At 52.8% G+C, this 25,143-nt stretch overlaps 1 protein-coding gene across 4 annotated transcripts in view; it reads right to left on the bottom strand.

Moving 5' to 3' along the window:
• The window catches only part of PHLDB1 (pleckstrin homology like domain family B member 1), a 117,280-nt gene that overhangs the window by 27,337 nt on the left and 64,800 nt on the right, over window positions 1–25,143 (bottom strand). For 2 of the 4 annotated variants that reach the window (XM_074936833.1, XM_074936834.1), the window contains exons 6-13: window positions 21,323–22,848; window positions 12,045–12,341; window positions 11,269–11,406; window positions 10,620–10,757; window positions 4,387–4,515; window positions 1,522–1,677; window positions 984–1,094; window positions 231–320 (exon numbers count right to left, since the gene is read on the bottom strand). In XM_074936833.1, coding sequence (XP_074792934.1) covers window positions 231–320; window positions 984–1,094; window positions 1,522–1,677; window positions 4,387–4,515; window positions 10,620–10,757; window positions 11,269–11,406; window positions 12,045–12,341; window positions 21,323–22,848 — 2,585 coding nt within the window. Of the gene's footprint in view, window positions 1–230; window positions 321–983; window positions 1,095–1,521; window positions 1,678–4,386; window positions 4,516–10,619; window positions 10,758–11,268; window positions 11,410–12,044; window positions 12,342–21,322; window positions 22,849–25,143 lie in introns of all 4 variants that reach the window. The other 2 variants (XM_074936835.1, XM_074936836.1) reach the window with 2 other exon arrangements.

The raw sequence follows: 25,143 nt of genomic DNA, 5'->3' as shown, positions 1-25,143 counted from the left end.
GCAATGAGAGAGAGAGCGAGCCCTCTCCAGCTGAGAGGCATTTTCATTGTCAGGGCACTGGGACTTTCAGGCATTTGTGCCAAAAATCACACAAATCTGAGCACTGTTTACACCTCTTGGGGTCCAGAGGCAGGGGCCCAGCCATCAAGGTAGCCGGAGTCCCAGGAAGGCATGGCACTGTGGAGGGAGGGCAGTTCTAGTGACTAATCATCCCTCTTCCCCCTAGTTACCTCTCTGAGTGCAGATGATGTTTTGGGGAAGCTCCTGCCGCCGGTAACAAGATGGTACCGTCTCTCCAGGGAGACAAGCTTCTCTTTCTCCTGAGCGCACAGCAACAAGGAGAAAAAGGGGGAGAGCAAGAGAGTTAGTGACTGTCCTGAAAAGCATCCCAAAGTGAGGCCAACACCAGGGCAGCCACAGAAACATCTCGGGCCCTTCCTGCCAGCACCCACATTGACAGAGACCATGTCGTTGAGGTTCCTGCTCAGATCCGTTCTTCTCCCAGCCACAAGCAGAGGCAGCTAGTGACAGTCACACAAGTGGCATTAGCCCAGCCTCAGGCAAAGGGGTTCTCAGCCCTTTCCCTATCACTAGGTGAGCCTGAGTCAGGGTGTACAGCTGGGCTCCCAACTGGAACCTCTCCCCAGGACAGGGGGAGCAGTGTTTGGATACAGGCCAGCTGAGAAGTCTGGGCTCAGTACCAGGTCCGTCTCCCTCACGGTGGGAGGGACATGACAAGCCGAGCCAGGACAGCGCAGCCCTCTCCATTTCCAACAGGCAATGTGTAACGTGACCCCATTGCTGGAGAGCAGAGCACGTATGCTACATGGACTCATTTGGACTTGAGGGACACAGCACTGCAGAGACAGGGTCCAGTCCCCCAAGGCAGTGCACTCTGTATTACTAAGTTTGCCTGGCCTGGCACACACTACCCCAGTGAACCCCGTTCCCCATCTCCATCCAGCATGGTTCCAGGATGTTACCTTCTGCAGCAGCTGGAGCACGGTATTCTTCTCCTTGGCAAGGCGCTCAGACTCCTGGGCAGCCTGGAGCCGGATGTGATTGGCCTGACTTTCCAATGCAGCCACCCGCTCCTTAAAGAAAATAAGGCAAGGGTGAGCTGGCACCAGGCCCTGCAGGACAGCTTGGGAAGAAGTAGTTGACCGGGAGGGAGGAAGACGCCTTACCAGTCTGGGCAGCTATTTGGAGCCCCTCCATCCACTCCCAGAACAGGCATACGGCTGGCTTGGGGCAGAGAGAGAACTGTGGGAGGGGATGGTGCTTGAGAGCCAAAGGGCTGTTGTGAGCACAGGGACACCACAGGGCCGAGGGCATTACAGGAAGGGGCTAGGAGAGGAGATTAGACCAGAGCAAAGCTGGGCTGGGGAGTCCTAGGCTAAGGTGGGCTGGGAGGGGATTACAGATGAGTCAGTTTCCCCCTCACTGCAGTGGACACTTCTGGGACAAGGGAGAGCCCAGGCTCCATAATCTTTGCCCAGGGGTCCAGGATCCTCTCCCCACCTTCCTCTTGGCGATACTGCGGTGGCACTCAGCCTTGCTCTGCAGGAGCTGCTGGCTCACGGTCTCACGCTCCTCCTCCAGGCGACTCTCCTTTTCCAGCTGCTGGAACTCCAAGTCCTCAAACAGCTTGGTTTCCGTCTCCAGGGCCTCTGCCTCCTTCAAACACACAACCATGGTTGCTCAGCTCCCTCTGAAACAGAGATGCCTCCCCTCTGCCCCCATGGCACACAGATGTACCAGGCAGGGACTGCTCTGACAGGAGAGCAGGTCACTGAGAAAGCAAGGGGCAAAGCTCCATTTGCTGCAGCAGGGGGGAAGCTCTACACGTCCCTGTTGCTTGTTGGGAGGCACGGGGCAGTGCATAGCTGGTGGCTCTGACTGAGTGAGACATGGACCTCCTGCTCAACAGGGACCTGCAATCATGCCCAGCCGAGGGACCTACCCAGGCAAGGTCTCCTGCTCCACACGCACAAACTCTAGACAAGAAATGCACTCTCCCCACCAGTCTCACTGGCCCGACCCATCCTCCCACAGTGCTGCAAACCTATGTGATGCTCACAGATCAGCAGAGAGAGGTCCAGCCCAGAGAGTTCCCTGCCGACTACAGCAGAGAAAAAGAGATAATAGCTTGGGGTAGGGGATGATGTGCACCATAGGACAACGGGGACTTGTGATCTGCTAGAAAGAGGGTCAGGGCAAAGCAGTCTTGGCGGGGGCTCTCCACAGCCACCAATCCTTGGCAGCAGAGATTCAAACAGCAGATTTGTTCCCTCTTTTTTTTTTCCTTAAAAGTTACTTCTATGAAAGATGCCAGCTGGGCACTCTGTGGGCATAGTTTAGTGGGGCTGTCGAGCTGGGGTCACATGAAGGTCTTTCGCTAATATAATTAGTATGGCCAAGCCAACATGTTAGTGTGCTCCAGGGATGTGACCACATAGCCCAGAGATGGACGAGACTCCCAGGGTTTGAGCTAGATCACCTCCTGGACAGTGCAGGACTGAGCTTGGTGTAAAAACCATTTGTTTTATTTAGTTTTAAATGACGACGGCATCTCTTGGGCAAGTGTGGATAAAATTCAGGGTTTGTAAATTCTACACTAACAGCAAGAGCCTTTAGTCATGTATTTTTATTTAGTTATTAATGTATTTTTTATTAATTAAACAAGATTTTGTTTGCATGTAAACATCCCTCTGCAACTCTTGCAAATCCAACAGGAGCTGGAGCATAGGAACTCAAAAAAGAAACTGACCAGGCTAGCTTTGCTGTGTAGGAAGCAAGAGGCAAACACTGCCTTGCGGGAACAGTGCATCTGATGTTTTAAATGCTTTACATTCCAGTCACTCTGTCGGTTAGTAACAAGCTGCAGAAGTTAGGGTTAGGTTTTAGCTTGGTTGGGATTTTTGCATTTTATTTAAAATACATATTTTTCAGCCTGACCGTGCCCCATTTCAGTGAAGAATTTTTCCATGCAAACCGTTTAGCATCTATTTAGTTGAAACGTGCCTGTTCAGTGTCAATGGGGAGACACTGTTTTCCTGCTCTACATATCTCTACATGTCACTCAATGCATTAGACATCTGTTGAGTTCCATTTTAAACTGGACATAGGTTTTGAGGCTGGGATTAGCTGTGACTCCTGCGGGGACCAGGAAAAATGCTTTAATTTATTGCACTAAAAGAGTTGGACATAATAAAAGGATGATATTCCATTCCCAGGCGCTCCTGGAAAATCCCAGCTAATGGGAAAAAATGCTGCAGCACTGCGATATTGATATTATCTGGCCTGGATTGTATACATACATGTCCACAGGAAACAGCTGAAAACTGATATAGAGTTTAGTCCCCTGAGGCTTGCCGGCCTCTCGTTTCACAGAAGCTGGATTAAGGCTAAAGTTGTGTCCAGTATCAGTACAGCACCCAGGGGCTGACTGCACCTGCATTTTCAATAGGCCTCTTCCATCTCTACCAATGCCGAGTATCCTTGCTGCACTGCAGTTCAAGGGGCAGAGCAAGAGTCTTGGCAGGTCCAATCTAAGTAATCAGGCCTGGGGTCTCTGAATTAGACATTCATTCCTTTGCACCCTGGTGCAGACTCCTCTACAAAAACTGCCTGAACAGAAACCCCACCTTACATCTCTTGGCCTCCAGCCACACAGGAGTTGTCCCTGGCAGAGGCAGGTGCTTAGGAGCAGCACCTAGGTGGAGGATTTAGCTCAAGGAGACAAGTGTTGCGGGGGTTGCCCATTTTCCATGCTTGACAGGAGTCTGTAGTCAAAATCAGAGCTGGCCAAGCAGCCAAATTGCTGGTTTCTGTTGGTGGGTGGGGGGAGAATGGGACTGAATTCACATCTGGGGACAGGGGAATTTGTACTACATTGCTCCAGTGCTCAGAATTCCCCCTCCAGGCACTAATACAAGGGGGGGGGGGGGCGGGAAGGGAGCTTGCAGCACTTGCTACATTAGCACCCCCCAGAGAACAGTAGCAGTGACCAGAGAAGCGGCCGGTGGAAAAGGAGGAGAGCACTAGGGAAAGAAACCTTCCCCCTCCTCACTTGCTGCCAAGAGGAGAGGCTGCAATGAGGCGTTATGGCATTCGGAGACAGGGACATGTGGAACTGGAGCTGCTTACGGTATCAACAGCAGGGGAGAGTCGCTCTGCAATCTGCTGGTGCACTAGCCAGGCTACATCCTGGGTGGTAAACTTACCAATACCATGGCACCTGGATGTCAGCCTCCTCCAGCCCTTGGTGTACTGCATTCAGTTTGGCACATGGCACCAGTGGAGTGCTGGCTCAGGCTGGAACTGTGGGCATGGAGGTGAGGGGGAGTGGGCAGTGATCCAGGAGGGTGGGGGTTAAACACTGACCCTTCTCAACTGGTCCTGTAACTGCTCCCGCATTGACTCAGGGCAGTTATCAAGCTGGCTCTTCGACTCATTGTAAAGCGCCTGGAGTTTCTCTAGCTCCTTCCTTTCAGCATCAACCTTTGCCCTTTCCTGAATCAGGGAAAAAACAACAAAACAAAACAAAAAAAAGAGAGAAAACACACTTCTCAAATCCGCGCCATGCAGAAGCTGGAGAATTAGACAGTGGCTCAAGCCAGAGAGAGAAGGGGCACAGGGGAGGGGCATGTCAAAGAGGCATTTTCAAAAAGATTTAAAAAGCAAAAGCAGTTGGCATCCAGGGCTGGACTGGATTAGAACAGTTATTGCTCAGGACTGGACCTCAGTCTCATGTCTCAAGACAAAGGCTTTACAGAAAGCACATACCAGGCCACCTCTAGGTCTTGAGCAGATTAATGTTAACACGCCTTCAATCATCGGGGATGATGTCAGCACAGCACTGGGAATGGCGTTGTCAATTAGGTGTTCTGCACAATCAGTCATCAGAGGCATTTTCATAGGCCCTACATTTTATTTTAAGTAAGTCTCAGGAACATCATTTTATAACAGATATTTCAAATCCAGGACACCATCAAATAATTGTAAAGCAGGTCAAATGTGGAGACTACACTACCAGTCAAACGTCCTGTTCCATAGACAGGGATGTCCTGGCGTTCTGGTTTCCTTATGGACAACATGAAAAACAAGAGACTAAGATCCAATCTCTGCTCAGTTAATACAGGTTAACTCCCTGGGTCCTCAGGAACATTTCAGGTTTTATTTAAGTGAGTTAGTGATGGAGAGGATATAAAGAGAACACTTGTTCCTGGTCTAAAGAGAGGAAGAAATAGGTTCACCACCCCACTCTCCCACCCAGTTGAAATATGTAGTTGGCTTCAGTCCTGCATCAACATGCTGCATTTTCAGAGGAGCTGAGCCCCCTGCAGTTCCTAGGGTTCTTTTGGGGGTTCTGCCAGCATAAAGATTTATGATAAAACCCACTGTTCATGTGTCCAGGAACCCTGGATTAACAAAGCAATGCATTGCAACCAGCGAAAGCAACACTTTGGTCTCAAGACGTCCAGGGGATTTTATACTTATTTTACAGGTGGGGAAACTGAGGCAGACAGACAGCAAGTGATTTGCTTAATGTCACATAGTGAGACAGTTGGAGAACCAGGACACTCTCGACTCCCTTTCCCTAGCAATAGCCCCATGACAATCCTTCCTCCCATCCTGCCCATTTTACCTCCACCTACAGGAATAAGTAACTAATTGAATGGGAGAAACCCCAGACTGGATTACCCCTAATTTGGGGTAAATCTGCATCAAAACCCTCTAACGTGAGACTCTCTCTCATACCAACCCAGAATGATGAGACCAGTTAGTACAAATTAGAAAGAGGAAATAGGAATATTCCCTCCAATCCCTGCATTGTTTTCAAATCCATAGTTACATGAGACAAACCCTGGGAGTCGCTGAGAAGTTTGCGACTGAATGAGATAACAACAGTGGCAGTAATTGGCTTGGACAAGGCACAAGTGTCTTTATTTACAGGGTGGCACCAGCAGGGCAGTACGGAATATGTTACAAATGGTTTGAACCATTAAGTTTGGACCCAAGTTTGGATCTAAACTGCTGAGAAGTTTGGGATGTTGGGATTGGGGGTTGGACTAGATGACCTCCTGAGGTCCCTTCCAACCCTGATATTCTATGATTCTATGTTCAGATTATTGCAGTATATTATATCATATGAGTATTGGGCTCAGTACAGCAGTAACTGGATAAAATTATCAGGCTTGTATTATATAGGAGGTCAGACTAGATGATTTAATGGTCCTTTCTGGTCTTAAAATCTATGAATGAAAGATCTGGGGACTAGTTTGGGCTCAGCTCTAGAATTTATTATTTCTGGTTTTCAGCACCGAGTGCTGGCTACCTGGGCAATTGTTTTTTAAAAGAAGTATGAACCTGTGACCACAAGCATTTACAACATCTACCTACATATGGCACAATGTTCTGTGGCTTCTAGGAATCTCTTATCTGAAGAGTCAGAAACAGAAGCTGATTACCCCTACCAACACTTTAGTGAGGGGAAGTGTTATGAAACCCACTTTATGGCTAGGTAAGCTGAGGCACTAACAAGTGAAGTGACTTGTTTCAGAACACAAAGAAGTCAGTGGTTGAGCCATGAATAGAACTCAGCAGTCCAGACTCCCTGACCCATACTCTAAGCACCAGAAAGCAATCCCTCAGAGTATCTGCACCTTATAACTTGAGTGCCACCCCTCCATACAGTAACATGGGCACAGGCCTTGGAAGGCTGTAGGCTGTCTCCAAAACAAGAGATCCACGCTCTCCCCATCACACTCAGAGGCTGCTAAATGGAGGGTTTGGACTCATCCAAACAAACTCCTGCAGTTTTCTAGGAAATCTTTAACCACTAATGCTATGCTTTTGGGGTCCAAATTTCCAGTGCCAAACATCGGCAGATGTCCTGCACTACTAGACTGATGTGAGTAAGGTTCATGACCACCCAGCATTTCAGACAACACTATAATACCTATCTACACATGCGCATGGATGAGATCACACAATTCATTTCTAACAGAATAGAATTTGCCATACAAGCCCCAGCTAGTTACATCCACTAAAGTCAGTTGCTTCTCAGTGACAATAGAATTCCCATCAAGTATCCTGCCACCTCCTCATCCCTGCAGTAGTCTGCTGCCTTTTAGCAATCCGCAAGCATGCCAGCATCCTCATGCCAGATGGCTTCTTTAACTTGACAAAGTGCTGCGGAGTGAGTCACGTCTCCAGACTGGCAAGAAACCCCCATGCACTCAAGGTGTCTACTGCACTTCAGTGTGAAAGCCAGGAGGCTCGCTTTAATCAGAGATGCCTCATTGCTCTGCACTGCAAGCTGGGGCAGACTCACCCCCCCATTGCAAGCAGAGTCACCACATCAAAGCCACAGGCAAAATCCTCCTTAGAATTAAGGAGCTCCCAGGAAACATTACATATGCAGCTCCCAGTATGAAGTGGGGCATACCGGGTGCGGCACACAGGGGCATCTCCACAGAACAGACAGACCATAATGAATGCTCCTGCAGTAGCCAGAGGGGAGGGAAGTGGTGACCTAGAGAGTTCCAGGCCTGACTCTCCCCTCACTCACACCAGTTTTACATCACTGTCACCCCAAATTTACACCAGGTCTGACAGAATGGAACTATGCCCTGCCCTTCATCTCTATACCTTGTGGCTACCAACAAGCCTCTTGGTAGCAAATCCATCCCTGCTCCCCAAGGTGCTCTGCCTCCAACTAGCTCTCCATGCTGAAGCTCACATCACCCCAGTTAGCCCCATGAAAGCACCCAAGAATACCTGCAGAGCCAGAATGCCACGCAGGATATTTCCTTCACCTTGGGTTGGGGGTTAAACCATCAGAATCACGATGCAAAAAAACGTAGGAGTAACATCTTCCGAGGAGCTAACCCAATCCCCCTCTCCCTCTGCCAACTCCTAGCAAGAGGCCAGGAAACACTCCACTGTAACCAAAAGAGTCAGAGCATGAGACCCTATCAACATGAGAATCCATTCTCTCTGTGCATATCAGTGCCCCACAGGGTAGGCTACTAGATACACCAGGAACCCATCTACACTACAACCAGAAGTGGGTCATAGGAGCTGGTTACAGCAAGGCTAGAATGGGCAACTGTGTCCCCAAATTAACCTGGATCCAGGGATGTTATGCCACTAACAATTGGTAAGCAGTCACACAGCTGTCACAGAGAGGGTCTAATTGGTCAGAGGAGCAGCCAAATTGATTTTCATGCTGCTCACTCAAACCAGGGTGAATAAAGATCATGTAAGAAAGCTTGAATTCTCAACCCAAGTCAAATATCAAAGTCTATTAGCTTTGATTTTTCATCATATTTTGTGTAAAGCAAACAATATTCCCAGAGGCACATGTCCAGCTGCGGTTACTCTGACTGTCCCTAAAGTGCCCCCTGCACCTTCTCCTCTGTCTGCACCATGTGGTTAAATGTTGGGAAGGAAATTTAAAAACCAGGAACATTACAAACAGTGACCCATGTCTCTCTCTCTCTCACATGCTCCCACAGGGTTAATGGAGATCTGAATTTATACTAACAGGTGGATTTAGGTGCTAGTCCAGAAGCACCAATTCCTGTCCCAGGGCAGCTCAGAGTACGTGTCTCAAGGAACCAGCATTGCTAAAGAACAGCTACCCAAGTTAGGCCCAGGTGTTTGCAGTGTGCACAAGTGCTGGAGGTTATGGGGGCCCCATAGCATGCAGAGGCATGAGGGATTAGAGACACATTTCAGAGCGGGCGCCATTAGAAAGAGTTAGTGCTGACTGATTAGGAAAGCGAAGGGTTAAGACGGCAGAGACTTTGGGAGTGTGGTTTCTTTTAGTCCCTCTCCTGACTCCATATGGAGCTGGTTGTTTCACTAGGCATGGTTTGCAAAAGGGCTGTAAAATTTAAAAAAAACCAATCCCAGCACATTGCATCTGTGCAGGAGGGGCTGCCTGCATCCTGCCACTCAGAGGCTTCACCTCGTCCAGCCTCAGAAATAGTCACCAATGAAATGAATCAGGACCTGGTGCATTTCTAGCCTTGGTGCCAGCATGGCTACACCCCACTGGGTTGCCATGGAGAGGGCAAGGACCGCACAAACATCCATTCACTGTGTGGGACAGTATGGAATCCCTGGAGGGACAAGGGCAAAGGTTCTAAGAGAGCTGGACGAGAGTGAAAGTTGATCTCACTGTTGGGAATGTGCTCAGCTCCCACTGATCCTTGCTCCACAGAGTGACGCATTCCGGGCAAGCCTGGGATTGCACTCCAGTGCAGTCAGTTACCTTCCTGCATGGGAATGGATCGTCTCCAACAAGACTCCTTGAGATAGGTCCCTGTGTGGATATGCAGTTCTGAGGGGGCACCAGCAGAGGGTTCTGTTGCTGAGAAGGGCAGAAATCATCAGCAGGAAAGGCGGTTTTGGTGCAGTTTCTGATGGGAATGGGGGTACAGTTTGTCCTGCAGAGGTTATTGCAGGGGACATTCAGGGTTGAGTGTTGGAAGGTTGCAATGGGTACCACAGAGGAAGCTGCATTCAGATGTCTTTCTGGAGTTGTGCGCGTTTCTGCATGGGTGTGTAGGTGTTGTTTCCCCTGTTAAGAAGCATACAGCAAGCAAGACCCCAGAACTGGAAGGGAGGCTGAGATAATGGTCTTTGGAAGGTGCATTCTGGCTCTTCTTGTCCCCCTTCTCTCCAGCATTCTGGGAACCACGTCTCAGGCAACAAGCTGGGAAATTAATGACCTCTTGGTGGCATCATGGTCAAAGCTGAATGATGCTTTAAATGGAGTGACACGAGAGTCTCCAGCAAGCTAAGCACTGCAGCTGTCATCACCACTTGCACACAAGCACCTGGAGCTGTCGATTGGTGGGGCATATAGAGAACTGACAAACTCACTGCAAAACCTTATACACCAAGGCCAGTGCAGGAAGCAAGAGGGCATGACGGACAAGTAACCCATGTGCTGCCCAGGTGAAGGCTGAGGCCAACAGAGAAAGCTCCAGAGATTGGCATCTTGTGGAAAGGTTCAATGAGTGCAAAGGTGACTCCCAAAGTGCACCCCAAGCACCGAAAGGAGCTGCCCTCCCCCACCAGAGCCCCAAGAATGGACAGTTCCAACCCCAGACAGGCTGACAAAACTCCCAAGCCAGTGGCCAGTCCACACCAGGATCCCAGACAATGGCAGAGAGAAGGGAAATGCTCTGAGTAGAGGAAGTGCTGTCTCAAGCTGGCTGCAATAAATCCAGCACCTCCTATTTGGGGGCGAACATGCCTGGGGCAGCCCCCTCCTCATGGAAATGGCACTTTAGATGCCCACCAGGTGATGGCAAACCCTTTGAGAAGGGGGGCCCAGAGGCAGATGACACAGGCTTTCTTGGGGACGGATGGCCGGTGTGTGCAGTGCACAGAACCTATGCCATTCTCCCCCAAGATCAGCAGATGACCAGATAGGTCAGTCTCTTTGGCATCGGAGCCAGAAGTATGTGCGCAGGAACAACACTTTCCAGCAGGGAGGAGACCTGGGATTCAGCAGCCCCTTGGGGGGTCTCTGGGGGTGCACCCTGCACCCATTGCTCCAAGGCACAGACAGGGGAACTCTCAGCTCTGGGGTTTACCTTGTCCCGCTCCTTCTGGATGCTGGAGTCCAGCTCGCATAGTTTCTCTTGCAGCTGCTGCACGATCTTCTGTTCCTGCTGCAGCTGTATCACTTCCGACTCCTGCTCCCCTTGCAGCAGTGCCCGCTCCATCTCCGCCTAGGCAGACACAGCCATGTCACAGCAGTGCTGCCCCCGCCAGCCCTCATCTCCCAGCCTCATCGCAGGCCCCCCAGAGGCACAGCAACGCTTGGGTGGGACATGGCTCTGCTGGCAGAGATAAGCCAAGGAGGGCAACTGGTTTTGGGTCAGGCCCAGATGGAGGTCAGCGCTGAGGCTAATGGCTCAGGTTCAATGGTTCTCAGACTTCACATGCTCTCCCCATGAGATCTCGGCTCCATCAAACATGGGAATTAGAGACAGGCCCCATGAAGCCTCAAGTCAGAGCCAGACCCAACCTGTCAGGGTTAGTTCTGACCCTCCATTCTTCCCTCCCCCACCAAACAAACAAAACTTTGAAGGGGTCAGATTTAAGGCTCTGGTCCGGGTTCCCTTCCCTGCCTTCCCCAGTCTAAGGGGAGCAGAGCCGGGCCGGGCTCCACCTTGGCCCCCAGTGAGTGTCCTGCACCCTTCCCCCACCCCAGGAGCAGTAGAAAGGGTTTCCCTCCACCTCATGGGATGACTCCTGCAGCTGCTGCTCCAGCTCCTTGACATGGCTCTTGAGCTCATCCACATGGCCCAGCACCCGCACCCACTCCTCCTCCAGCAGGGCAGCCTCCTTGGTCTTGGAGCCCGTTGAGTCCTCGTGCTGCTTGGGAGAAACGGCGACATCACTGGGGGACTGCTTATTTGCTATTTGCAGAGTAGGGAGTTCACACAACACTTCAGCAAAAAGAGGGCCCTGCCCCAGAGCTCACAGCCACTCCAACCCCCATCAGCCCACCAGCGACAGCCCTCCAAGGTAGGGCAGAGATGAGGATGCATCAGGCACAATGTGTGACTCTCAATGAAGGGAGGGGAGCATGCACAGTGACAGCCCCCTCCACCCAGCGCCTGCTACCAGTGCCCCCATGGGATTCTGCTGTACCACCAGTCAACCTTGCAGTCTCATACATGGGGTTTTGTGTTGATACACCCAGAAACCCACCACTGCCCATGCCCAGATCGGGTCATAAGCACATCTGAGTCCAGCAGCAGTAGGGTCCCCTGCAGGACATTCCTTCCCTCCCCCCCCCCCAAAAAAAACCCAACAACCTCCACCCCCTCACCTCAGGGCAGGTGCTCTCTTGTGCTGTGGGCCCCGCCCACACGCACCTTGTGGTGTGTGCTCTGTGCCATGTGGGGACCCCCCCATCTCATGGTGGGTGCTCTCCATGCTGGGGAGGCCCTGACCCCCCATCCCTCATGGTGGGTGCTCTCCATGCACTGGGCCCTGTCTCCCCTCACCTCGTGGTGTGTGCTCTCCGTGCTGCTACTTTCCTCCTTCAGATTCTCCTCATCTGATTTCTCCAGGCTCTCCCTCTGCTGGGGCCCTGTGACCTCTCCAGTCTCCACTATGGCCTTGCCAAGGCCCAAGGCAGCCAGGCTGGCTGAGCCCTTGGAGTGCCTCCTGGCTGTCAGGATGTTGGTGGTGGCATCTCCGTCACTTGGGAAGTGCTGGTGCAAGTTGCCTGTGTCTGTGATGCCATCAGTTCTGGTGTATTCCGCACACAGGTTCAGGATGGTCTCCAGGCGCTGGCGCTCCTGGGCAAGGGTTACAGGGAGGAAGGGGTGGGTGGGTTGCCTGCTGGGATGGGTCCTCACACAGATATGGGGGGCCAAGCAAGCAGGAACTGGAAGGCATGTGAACCCAGGCCCCACTGCCCTGGGCTTTCCCCCCTTGCACTCCATCCCTGCATCACCCTGTGACATCAAACTTCCTGAAGTGACACTTGTGTTGGACTAAAACACTGATCCCCCTCCCCTTGCTCCCCCGCATACTGGCCTTGTTCTTTTGGGCCTGACAGATGGGATTGAGTCCTGGGGGGAAGAAACAGGGGACACAGACACCTACTTGGACCAAGCCTTAATACAGCTCTCCCACTAAAGTGCCCAGACATCATGAACATTCATCTCTCCCATCTCCTGCTGCCATGTCATTTCTAGCATGCATAACCGGGCCTGGATCACATGGCAGTGAGCCAGATAAGGAAGGGAAGCTCGTTCCAAAGCCTCCCCATCTCTAGCCTGGCCAACATGGGGAAAGTGTATCCCCATGCATTCTCAGGGGATCCTCAACACAGAGGCATCCAGCTGCATCTCGCTAACAGGGCTTCACCCAGGGAGTCTGGGATCCTCCAGGATGCATGTGCAGTCCCACTGAATTGCAGCCGCCTTTGGGGCAGATGACATTAACCAGCCCACAAATGATGGGAGGAGAAATTCTGGCTCCGGTGCGTGGGGATGAACCTCTCTTGCTGCCAGTTGTGCTGAGGGGATCTGTAATGTCCATGGAGAGCAGACAGGAGGTTGGGTTTAAAAGCCGTGGCTGAAAGACCCTCTGAGTACATGTACACAGCAATTAAGCACCTGTGGCTGGCCCAGGTCAGCTGACTCGGGCTCATGGGTCTCGGGCTGCAGGGCTGTAAAACTGCTGCCTAGATGTCCAGGCTCAGGCTGGAGCCCGAGCTCTGGGACTCTGCGAGGTGGGAGAGTTCCGGGGCCAGACTCCCACCTGAGCTTGAACATCTGCACAGTAATGTTTAGCCCAAGCCCCACATGCCCAAATTAGCTGATCAGGCCCAGCTGCAGCTGTGCCACAGGTCTCTTACTCCAGTGTAGATGTATGTTGTGTAGCTGCAGGCTGGTACCTAGGAGGATGAGGAACTCAGTGGACTCTGCAACTCCAGGAGCTCCCTCTCCATGCCTGATGCTCAGACCATTCGACCACACAGAAGGGAGTGCCCAGCTGCAGACAAACAGGCAGGGTGCACCAAGACACCGTAACCCCCTGGGCTTAGGCAGCTCGGTGCTGCATTCACAGACCTGAACTGCCGGCTTGAGGAGTCACTCTGACTATGCTCAGAACCAGAGACAAGGGGCCCCAGCATAAGGGAATGGCTTGGAAGAAACCTCCCCAGGCTGCTGCAAGGGCATGGGGCAGAGTCTGGGCATACATGAGAAAGTGGTACTGGGTTAGCTTAAATTGTTTGTTAAACCCATTTAGTTGAACTGGAGCAGGCCAGTGTGGATGCTCTGAGTGCCATTTAGCTTAAACTGATTCCTAAGCAACTAAAGCTAAACAGAACTAAGTTTGGTTTAAAGCCAAAATAAGACTAAAGCACTTCTTCAGTTGAACCAGGGACCTGAGACAATTGCCTGTTGGTGCCAGGGGCTGTTTCAAGAGCAGGGCTTCTCCCAGGACTTGGATTTGTATCAAGGCATTTGCAGAAGGGCACCTGGAGATGTTGGATGAGCTGTGAAGCTCAATCTGAGCTTCATGCCTTGGCCACTGAGACAGCTCAGCAGCACAGCTCCACATAGCCCAGAGGGAGGCACCTAGAGTCCTCCTCTCCACTGGATGGGTGTGGAGCCAGACTGCCTATCTCTGGAGTGGGGATTGAAGGAGATATAGGAGCAGCCTACACTGCTTTCAGTGGAGCCCATCCAGCTGCTCCAGGACATTTGAGGAGGGGAAAAGGAAAACAAGGGAACCCCAACAAATGTCTCATCCTCTTAGAATCCCACCAGCAAATCAACCCCGACACAGCATCCCACATGCTTCTGGGGCAGCTGCTTCTGCAACAACCAGAGGAAGGGTTTGTTTCTGCCAGCTCCCTCCAGAATCACTGATTCCACAGCACTCTCCCTCCCATGATCTGAGCCCCCAGGGTCTGGCAGCATTTGCTTCCCACCGGGGTAGGAAACCAAGCAGAAGCTGGTGCCGTATTATTAAGGGGATGTTCTCAGGACAAAAGTCATACTCACACAGCAGGGATTTATCTACATTGCTAGTCACCCTGGGGAGCAGAATGCATGGGCCCATCCCCTTCCCCACCTCTCTCTGCAGTGTCCAAGGTTACCTACAGCGTCTCAAGCTCTAGTACACTGCTGCAAATCACACCCCAGATGGGACCACCTGTTTACAAAAGGCAAGCAATCCCCTCCCCCCAAAGGAGAAGCAGCACAGAGACAAAACAGACATGCCAAGACCAGTCATTTCCTAATCATAGTGAAGTGTTCAACTCCTGGTAGATCATGAGGGGCAGGACTGTGCCTCTCCAAGGCTCCACGAATCCCCACCTGGTGCCGAGGGACTTGGTTCTCATTCATTAACACACTCCTGGGAGGTGAGAGGACACACATGTCTATCTAAAAGCCTGCAGAGCTCCCCAGGTTTACCTGAGTGAACAAGTGGCCCCCGTCACTCATTAGTTACACAGTGTGCACACAACACAACCTGTCCTAACACATTCCTGGCCCCGCCCATGCCCTCTGCCAGATGTTGCTCACTGACACTCCTGACTCTGGGCCAGAGTACAGTGCTATTACTCACTCCAATGTACAGGAAGGGGAGGGACGAGGAAGGGTTTGTTTGAATCACTTGTTTCATACAGGTTAACATGGCCACACACCAGGTCCAAGGAAAATCTAGGAAGATGATCCCAGAACTCCAGGTTCTAAGTGCCCTGCTGTAACCACTAATCCATGTTCTCTCCCTAACTGGTACCCATCCCCACTGCAAGGAACCACCAGCCACACAGCACTTGTCTGGTATGCAGGGGACCAGGCTACCCCTTGAGTTGCTTTCCCAAGCAGCCCTACCCAACCAAAAGTGCCTGCAACCCCTTGTTACCACTCCCCAAGGCCTGACAATCCCAATCCCAGGAATTTATTCCAAAAAGTTTTCAGCCTCTACTCCTTCCCAACAGGCTGCTCCCATCACCTGCCTGGGCGCATGAGTGACCACCAGCTTTGCAGATGCCAGTGCTGTCCTGTGAATCAGTGGCAGGAGACTGCTAAGGAAGCAAGAATAGCTGTGTGCACACACACATATGCAGATACAAACTCACAACCCTGACCAGCTCAGTCTCACAGCCAATCTCAACTGGTCTGGGAAGCCAGTGACTTGATGGACCCACAGAGATACGGGTCACATGCCACAAAGGGTGCTGCCAACAATTAAACAGCTCTGCAAGTTGAGATGAAGAATCTGAAGAGCCCAGATGGCAGACACTGGGCCTTGACAGCTTTTGGGAAAGGGATGAAAATCAGGGACTGATTGTACAGCAGCAGGCACCACACATAGCATCAGAGGGACAATGAAGACCGACCTCCGTCCCACAGCTCTGCCAGCGCCCTCAGTACAAACCTGCAGCCCCCTGCTATTCCAGTCCTGGGCCATTGTTGAACAATGACTGACAGACCACAGAGCAGAGTGAGTTTAGTTTTGAAATAGCACAGCCGCGCAAGCACCCACTCCGCTCCAGGTGCATTCCCAGCCCAGGTAGAGCGAGGGAGGAGAACAGGGCAAAGGTCTGGGCAGAGCAACGAAAGGGAGGGAAACAAAGGAAAGCCTGGGGTAGTGGTGCACAAAAAGCCTTGCAGCAGCCTTTCCAACCTGCACTGACCCTGGCTAGAGACTGAGGGGGTGAACTGCAGCAGCCACAAAAGAAGTGCTCCCCATGGCTCAAAGGGATGGATTCAGCACCCAGCTCACAGCTGCTCCTGCTAGCCCCACCCCCACATAACTTCCTCCCCCCAGGTCCACATACTCACAGAGGGATCCAGCCCCACTTTCATGGTCCGTCAGATGTTCCTCCAGGGAAGCAATTCACCTTCACCCTCTCGCCCACCTGGATTCAGCACCACCCCATGCAGGGTGCCAACCCGCTGCCCCGCAGGAGACACGTGACCGGCTGGGAGTCAGAGATAGACTAATTACATAGACTACAGCCCCAGGCTGGAGAGCCGCATGGCTCTCCACGCACACTACACAGCGCTATTTCTGGACGGTGAATCAGGCAGTCTGAGTGCAAACTGCAGCTCCAACCTGAGTCAGTTCTGAGTAAACAGGACTCCCTCCCCCACCCCAGCCAGATGGAGCCTGGGAGAAAGGATCCCCCATCCTCCTCTGAGCCTGGGTGAGGAGAATTATGGTCTTGTGGTTATAACACAGGACAGAGTCAGGACACCCAGTTGTATCAGGACACCTGGGTTCTATTCCCAGCTGTGCCACTGACATGCTGCATGACCTTTGGCAAGATATACACCCTCCCTGTGCCTCCGTCTCCCCATGGGTGCAATGGCGGTTGATGATCCTGACCTGACTGGGCTGGGAGAGGCTGAGACAGGCTGGGAGACCCAGGGGGCAAGCACTGCAGGGGGCAAAGGACATTCAAGAGAGGGGTGAGTGTGGGCTCCACCTGTGGGCCAGGTCAGCTCCCTGTTGGGGGAAACAGAGGGGATGGCCTCAGACAGAAAGGCCCTGGATAAAAGAGGGGGATAGTCACCTCAGGAACCTAGTGCCTGGCTGCCCCCTCCATAGCCTTACCCTGGGAAGCCTGCACCAGGCACCTCATGGCCCCTTGCACTGCGCTGGCCACCAGAAGCATTCACAAGGGGGGGGCAAGGGCAGCCTGCCAGGCTCTGACACCTAGCTCAGCAGCCCCCATTCTTGCTTAGTCCTGAGGGATTACTATAGCACAGATGATTAATAATATTGGGGGTGGATGTCCAGGCCCAAGGACAGCCTGGCCTTTGGCTCAGGCAGAGCCCCAACCAAGCTGGACTGCCCCAGACATTCCTGTGCTCCGCTGCTGTGGATTCACAGAGCTGTAGGTGCTTTCAGAACCACCTCCCTCTCATTCTGGGGACCAGACTGCCAGGGGCAAGGGCACAACATCAGCTTCCCGTTCAGCCAAGAGACACAGAAGGGGCTGGGTTGGGAAGCCAGGCCCCATGTTTGGAGTGGGTTAAATCTGAATAGTCTAAGAAAATGGGGTGCATCCCTCTGACACTGGTCCCACAGCAAACTCCCAGCACCCACCTGGCCCTCTTCCCCCTCGGCCCAGCTGTCTGTGGAATCCCAGGCTCCCAATCCAGCCTTGCTCAGAGTGGAAAGTGTCTCCCTATAGCTGGGGCAGACAAAGTGCCCAGAGGCTCTCACTCTCCTGCTAGGAGGGACAGGGATATGCAGGAGCAACCTTCCCATCCTGTCTGTGAGGTGCCTGTCTCACCCCTTATGCCTCCTCCCACAACCTGATGCCTCCAGCCACTGCCTGAGGGTTTATGCACTCCCCAGCCCTACAGTGACCATCAACCCACAGGTCCAGAGAGAACAGGCGGGAGAGTCAGGCTCTCCCCAATGTCGACTCTGAAGAGAGCAAGACAGCACATTAACAAGGGCGCTATAAACCTCCAGCTGGCACCGTGCTGCAGTGTTCACTAACCCCAAAGCAGGGGCACCCATAGACAGCTGAGCTGTGGCATAAGCCTCTCCTGGGCTGGCATAATGAGGTACTGGGGGATGGAAGGACCATTCTCAGGGGTGAGTTTTTAGGGCTGGAATGGGCCCCTAGCACGGAAGGGAGGGGAAATCGGGGTCTCACTGCAGTGCACAGGATAGAGAGGGTGATGATACCCTGCACCAACCCAGGAAGCTGACACCCACCCTATTCCTTCCATGTTGGGTGTGGAGAGACTCTCTTACACTCCACGCCATAGCTCTGGGAGCACCTAGGAAAGGGACTAACTGCCACTTGCCAAAGCACAACAGCCTGAGCCAGACATTAAGGAGTAGAGCTACTCCCTGGCCATCCCCCAGCCTTGGGCGCAGCCAGACAGCAAGCCTGGATCATGCACAGCATGCAGCCCAGTCAGAGTCATGCTAGTCAGGGACAGCTAACACTTCGACCCCAGACCCAGGCCCTCTGCCTCATATACTTGTCCCAATTCTGAAGGCAGACCTGTCTGCAAACCCTACACTCCCCTGGGAACCCTTTACCTTAAAGAAAGGGATCTCAGGCACTGAGCCCTTTGCCTTAGTCAAATCCTACCCTTGCAGTCTGAGGCCATGGACAGGGAGGTGAGCTGTGCTACCCTGTCCCCAAGCACATGGCTGGGTGCTGGACAGCCTCCTGGGAAAACAGACCAGACACTCCATGAGCTCTCACAAAGGACAGCTCAACAGCCAGCCGCCATCTTCGGTGGTTTTGGCTCTGGCTGCAGCAGTGACCCCCTAAGGTAAGCAGTGCAGTCAATAGGTGCTTCCCTGATCCCATTACCTGTGCAGAGACTTCTGCCCAGCAACTACCATCTGGCTTGCCCCAGCACACCACCTGGTAGCAAGGGGAGGGGTTTTGCTACACAATCTCTTTGAACCACCCTGGACTGGTCCCCTTTATTGGCTACACACAGACAAAGGAAGAGACAGATGCACTAGGCAAACTCCACCCTTCTCCCAAGCCAAGCAGCTGCCTAGTCTATAAAAACTCTATCCCATGGCCTAAATATGGGGCCTAAGTGCCCGCAAGACCTCCCATCTGCCAGGACCCTTGGAACATTATCTGCACAATACATGCAATGCAATTAAAAGGGCCCAGGCAGCTAACTACTTTGGCAGAAAGCTGGAGTCCCAGTCTGGCATCCCCTAGAGAGCATACAGGCAAATCCTGAGGGCCTACATTTAGAGAAGAGGCCTCCAAGTCCTATACATACAGGCCAGACCGTGCCAGTCAATACCCTGTAGGCTCACACTCCACCCTGTACATGGAGACTCAATAATACAACCCACAGGCTCTGCAGATTTACAGTTCACCCCACATAAATGCAGATCACTTAGCTACATAACCTGCCAGCACTGTCCTGACTTGAATCCATTAGGTTCCCTGTCCTATTATGATGGTTAATTGCATATTGGCTTCTGCATAATCCAGTTATCTGTATTCAGAAGGGAGGCTCAAGTGCTGCTCCTTGTGGTAATCTCTCCAGATAAGCAAGGAGTCCAGATACTCAGAGGCCTATGCACATTATTGGTATGCAGCTGCTAGTAACTGCAGCAAAATGCACAGCAGTTTGAAAACAGTAAAATTCCAAAGCCCTTTGCAAGAATACACAAGCCCTTATTCCAACTGCCTGGCTCCCTGGTATCTGGGTGCAGGTCTGGGCTTGGAACGAGTTAAACTCAAAACATCACCGAGGGTATAAAAAATCCCAGGTCACTGTAACAGCAAGAACATATAGTGCCAGTGAGGTGAGTGGAGAGACTAGAGAGCTCTCCAGTGATGTATACACCTTCCAGTGCCGTGTGCTCTGTGTACCAGTATGTGGCACAGCAGGGTCAGGCCCACAGCAGTGTGTGCAAGCACAAGGCAGAGTCAGACTAAGGGGAGGGCTTGGCAACTGCTCCAGAACAAGGAGGATCCCAGACCCTATGCATCCTGGAGACTGTGCAAGGCCAAAGCAACCCAGTAGCCAATGCCACAAGCCCCTCAGCCATCAGCAGAGCCGCTCTCTCCCCTATCTGAGGGATAGGCTGGGCCTGTGGAGGGCACTGTGGTTGGCTTCCTGCCTCCCCTTCACAAATCCCTGCTAGGCATTTGAGGGTGTCAGGGGGCCTGTAGGTCATGTACACAAGGCAAGAGCTTTCCAGGCTCTATAGCAAGCTACAAGCCTGGGGCTCACCAGTAAGTACCTTACTATGACCACTAATTATGCCCCCTGCCATGGATGTGTAATGGGCGTTATAGCAGGAATTGCAGTGCTATTGCTCCTATAAAGCAGCCTGCCAGCTCGAACAGAGGGGGAGGGAAAAGGGGTCATTGCAGCCAGTGTCTCACTCTCAGCAAACACCGCTCTGATAGGGAACAAGGGCGACAGCAGCCCCCCAGGGCTCCAGCGAACTTGCCAGACATGATGTGAAACTGGAGGGGCCCAGGATACAGTCAGCAGATGATAGCATCTGAGCTTACAGCTGTGAGGAATGAAGGTCAGAGACACAGCACATTAACTCCTCAGCTGAGGATGCTGTGCTGAGGGAAGCAGGCAAGGGTCACATGCAGAGTCTCACCCAGCTGCTAAGCAGACTAATGAGTGGGGCAGCTCCTACCACTGCTGCCCCAGCTGTGGGAGGATGCAGCCAGTTGTATACAGCATGTGAATCTGAAGTGGGCAGGGCAGAAAGGACCCAGAAATCAAATCCCACAGGGAATGGACTGACCAGCACAGCTCAGGCCACGTACCCAGGTAGTTTGGTGTCCTGCCTCCCATGGTGCACAGAGGGGAGGCAAAACAGCCCAGCATGCAGCTGGCCAACAGTACCACGTGGGATGGCCACTCCTTTCTGACCCTCTCAATGACCAACTGATGCCCTGAGACCTGATCAACCTTAGTCTAAGTCAAAGCAACCTAGCCAGCATCACAGTAACCAATTCCAGCAACATCAAGAGCCTCTTCCCAGCTGCTGGAAGGGTCTTGGATAAACCGGATACTCCTAAACATCCAGTTGTGGCGTTACCTGTGCTCCTCAGAATGGGCAACAGTATCAAGGAGCGTGGACTAAAGAAGACCTCACTTCTCCCTCAACATCCAGTGCTCCCCCTTGCCCTAAAACTCCGCATCTATCTGTAGTGCTTCCCCAGCTATGCCCCATCTCCAACTCCTTACCAGGCCCCATTTCTGTGCCATGCCCTACCCCTCACCAGGCCCCGTCCCATCCTGTCCCCATGGCATGCCATGCCTCTCACCAGGCGTTCCATCTCCTGCTCACGCAGCCGCTCCTCCCGCTGGCGTCGGTGATACTCTAGCAGGTCATCCTCATTGTCACTGATCTCAGTGATGCTGTTTTTGCGCTCCCTCGTACTCACAGGCAGCCGCAGATCTCCTGACAGCTTCCTCTGTGCCCGGGGGCTCTGACGGGGCGAGGGCATGACCAGCGACCCCAGGCTGTATGCAGGACTGAGGGTGATGCCGAAGCTGGGCTTATGCTGGGAAGCAAGTTCTGCCTGGAAGATGGGTGAGGGGCTCCTGGTTCTCAAATTCTTTCCCGTCAAGGAGGAGGAGGAGGAGGAGGAGGAGAAGTCTTCATGCCTCTCCAGGGGCCTGGCTGCCTTGCGCCGGATGCGAGGGCTCTCAGGAACCTCCTTGGCCAGCTTGGTCTGTTGAGAGGGACTTTCTTGGGGGGTCCTTGCTTGGGGAGACAAGGCAGAGGGCAGCGGTGCTGCCCGGCGAGACAGGGAAGGGCTGAGGGGAGGCAAGTCCCTCATGCTCTCCACGCTCCTTCTGCTCATTCTGGGACTCTCAGGGGGCTGCAGAGAGCGGCTGTCCTGATTGATGTGGATGAAACCCGCAGTCTCCAGGGGCTGGAAGACTCTTGCCAACACCTGCCGGGAGGGGCTGGAGGCCAGGTGCCTGTCAATGCCAGGGGGCTCCCTGCCCTCCCTAAAGGGGCTGGGTGGGCGCTCTTGAAGAGCTACCATTTTCAACCTCTGAGCAGATGGTGACTGAAATTTGGGTGCCAGCCGGGGGCTGCTGGTAGGCTGAGCCTGGGGGCTCCCTGTTACATAGTCGCTCAGGCTTACAGACACCGGGGGCATGTGCTGGTTAGGATGGCCCAGCTGTGCGCTCTCAACAGCTCTCCGGGTACTGGAAAAGGCTGAAAGCCCAGGGCCTTCAGGCTGCAGGGCTCTCTGGCCAGGCGTGGGGCTCAGGGGAATGCCATGCACTGCCCTCCTCTGCATCTTGGGACTCTCTGCAAGTTGTGTCTCACTTGTGTCCATGGTGCTGTTCCTCAAGTCCAGGCTGGAGCCCCCACATGGAGGTGGAAGTGGCCGCTGCTGTGGGGGCTGCATTGCATGGTTGTAGCTGGACGATCTCACTGGCACCACTGGGGGGATGGGCGGTCCGTGCTCCTGGCTACTGGGAGAGTGACTAGTGTAGCTGCCACTGCTGGCTGGGGATGAAAGCGGGGAGAAGGGTGGTGATGCGTTGTCATAGCTGGAGCCCACAGACATGGCCCCAGGGCTCAAGGGTGGGGACAAGAAGTAGTGCCCGCCACCATTCACCACTGAGGACACGGGGGACTGGACATTGGCAGAGAGCTTTTTTCTGGAAGAGCTCGAGTCCTCCATCACCAAAGAGTCCATGATGTCTTGCAGGTCCTTCTCGATGGAGCTGACCAGGGAGCTGTGGCTGGGCCGGGTCCTCACTCCCTGCCCCTTATGGACATCATTCAGAGACAGCTGGTGGTTGCCATTCACTAGACTCTCCGATTCTGCCAGAGGGAGAGACAGGAGCACACGTTAGCCAAGGAGACAGCACCATTAACCTCACAGCCCAACCCATGCCAAACCCCTCCACTCAACCAGGCCATGTGGGCAGAGACAGGCCAGAACCAACATGTGCCAGGGAGCAAACATTCAGCTCCTGCTCCACATGAGGCAAACGGCCTGTTTCTAAGGCAGGATGGCCCAAGCACTGTCCCACAAAATCCCAGCTGTAAGTCAGTTCTGGAGACTCCAGGGGAAAGACGACAGCACAGGGCCTGCTCTCCAAAAGGCTGGCGATGGAGGAACCAATGGCCACCAAAGCCTGGTGGATCGGTCTGGCCTCGGTCTGTGGACCTACCTACCTACCTCTCCTCTATATAACAGAATCATAGAATATCAGGGTTGGAAGGGACCTCAGGAGGTCATCTAGTCCAACCCCCTGCTCAAAGCAGAACCAGTCCCCAACTAAATCATCCCAGCCAGGGCTTTGTCAAGCCTGACCTTAAAAACCTCGAAGGAAGGAGATTCCACCACCTCCCTAGGTAACGCATTCCAGTGTTTCACCACTCTCCCAGTGAAAAATTTTTTCCTAATATCCAACCTAAACCTCCCCCACTGCAACTTGACACCATTGCTCCTCGTTCTGTCATCTGCTACCACAGAGAACAGTCTAGAGCCATCCTCTTTGGAACCCCCTTTTGGGTAGTTGAAAGCAGCTATCAAATCCCGCCTCATTCTTCTCTTCTGCAGACTAAACAATCCCAGTTCCCTCAGCCTCTCCTCATGAGTCATGCGTTCCAGCCCCATGATCATTTTTGTTGCCCTCCACAGGACGCGTTCCAATTTTTCCACATCCTTCTTGTAGTGTGGAGCCCAAAACTGGACACAGGACTCCAGATGAGGCCTCACCAATGTCAAATAGAGGGGAACAATCACGTCCCTCGATCTGCTGGCAGTGCTCCTACTTATAGAGCCCAAAATGCCGTTAGCCTTCTTGGCAACAAGGGCACACTGTTGACTCATATCCAGCTTCTCGTCCACTGTAACCCCTAGGTCCTTTTCTGCAGAACTGCTGCCTAGCCATTCGGTCCCTAGTCTGTAGAGGTGCATGGGATTCTTCTGTCCTAAGTGCAGGACTCTGCACTTGTCTTTGTTGAACCTCATCAGATTTCTTTTGGCCAATCCTCTAATTTGTCTAGGTCCCTCTGTATCCTATCCCTACCCTCCAGCATATCTACCTTTCCTTCCAGTTTAGGGTCATCTGCAAACTTGCCGAAGGTTCAGTCCACGCCATCCTCCAGATCATTAATGAAGATATTGAACAAAACCGGCCCTAGGACCAACCCTTGGGGCACTCCGCTTGATATCGGCTGCCAACTAGACATGGAGCCATTGATAGGGAACCACTATTTACTGCTACCACAGCCAACCTCACCACAGGGAAGGGACAGGAGCCAGTGTCAAATCACTGTCCTCTCCCACAGGAAACATTTCAGCAGGAAGCTGCCAGTAGGAGGTGCCCACACACGAGATTTCCACCTCCCAATCCTCCTCCTCCTCTCCTCACTCCCCACATTACAGGATACCCCTTGGAAGTTCTAATTGCTCGGAACTAGCACTTTGCATTCTGGTGGAGGCCGGAGCCACGCTGCAGGTGTGTGCTGCATATGCATGCTGGCTGGAATGCTAGGCACTGTAGGAAGCGGTGCCAGCAATGCAAAGGGAAACACCCACAGCTCCATTAGACAGGATAAGGGCTAGTAACCCTTCAGTTTCTAAGCATGAGGACTAGGTTTCAGAAGACATTTTCCTATAGCCAGGCTATTCCATACTTAGCCATTAGAGGGATACATGCACTGCGGCAGCTGGGACTGGCCTCTTTGGGAGGGGAGAGGAGAGGAAGCACTAGAACAGTGAGTCTCTAACTTTTGTACTGGTGACCCCTTTCACATAGCAAGCTTCTGAGTGCGACCCCCCTTATAAATTAAAAACACCTTTTTTATATATTTAACACCATTATAAATGCTGGAGGCAAACTGGGGTTTGGGATGGAGGCTAACAGCTAGCGACCCCCCACATAATAACCTCACAACCCCCTGAGGGGTCCTGACCCTCAGTTTGAGAACCGCTGCACTAGAAAGATATACAGTCTGAGCCAGCCTGGCAATGTCCATGCTTCTGTGAGTGCTCTTCTCCAAGCCAGTGCCTCAGCGTGGGGCTGTGCAGGTGCCATCTTCTGGATGTGACCCAAGCAGAGGCCCTGACTACCTGGGGCCATTAGGAGTCCAGGACACATCTCA

Source organism: Natator depressus, chromosome 22, assembly GCF_965152275.1.
Source record: "Natator depressus isolate rNatDep1 chromosome 22, rNatDep2.hap1, whole genome shotgun sequence".
Lineage (NCBI taxonomy): Eukaryota > Metazoa > Chordata > Testudines > Cheloniidae > Natator > Natator depressus.
The sequence above is the reverse complement of the archived record's forward strand: the minus strand, read 5'-3'. Positions and strand labels throughout refer to the sequence as shown.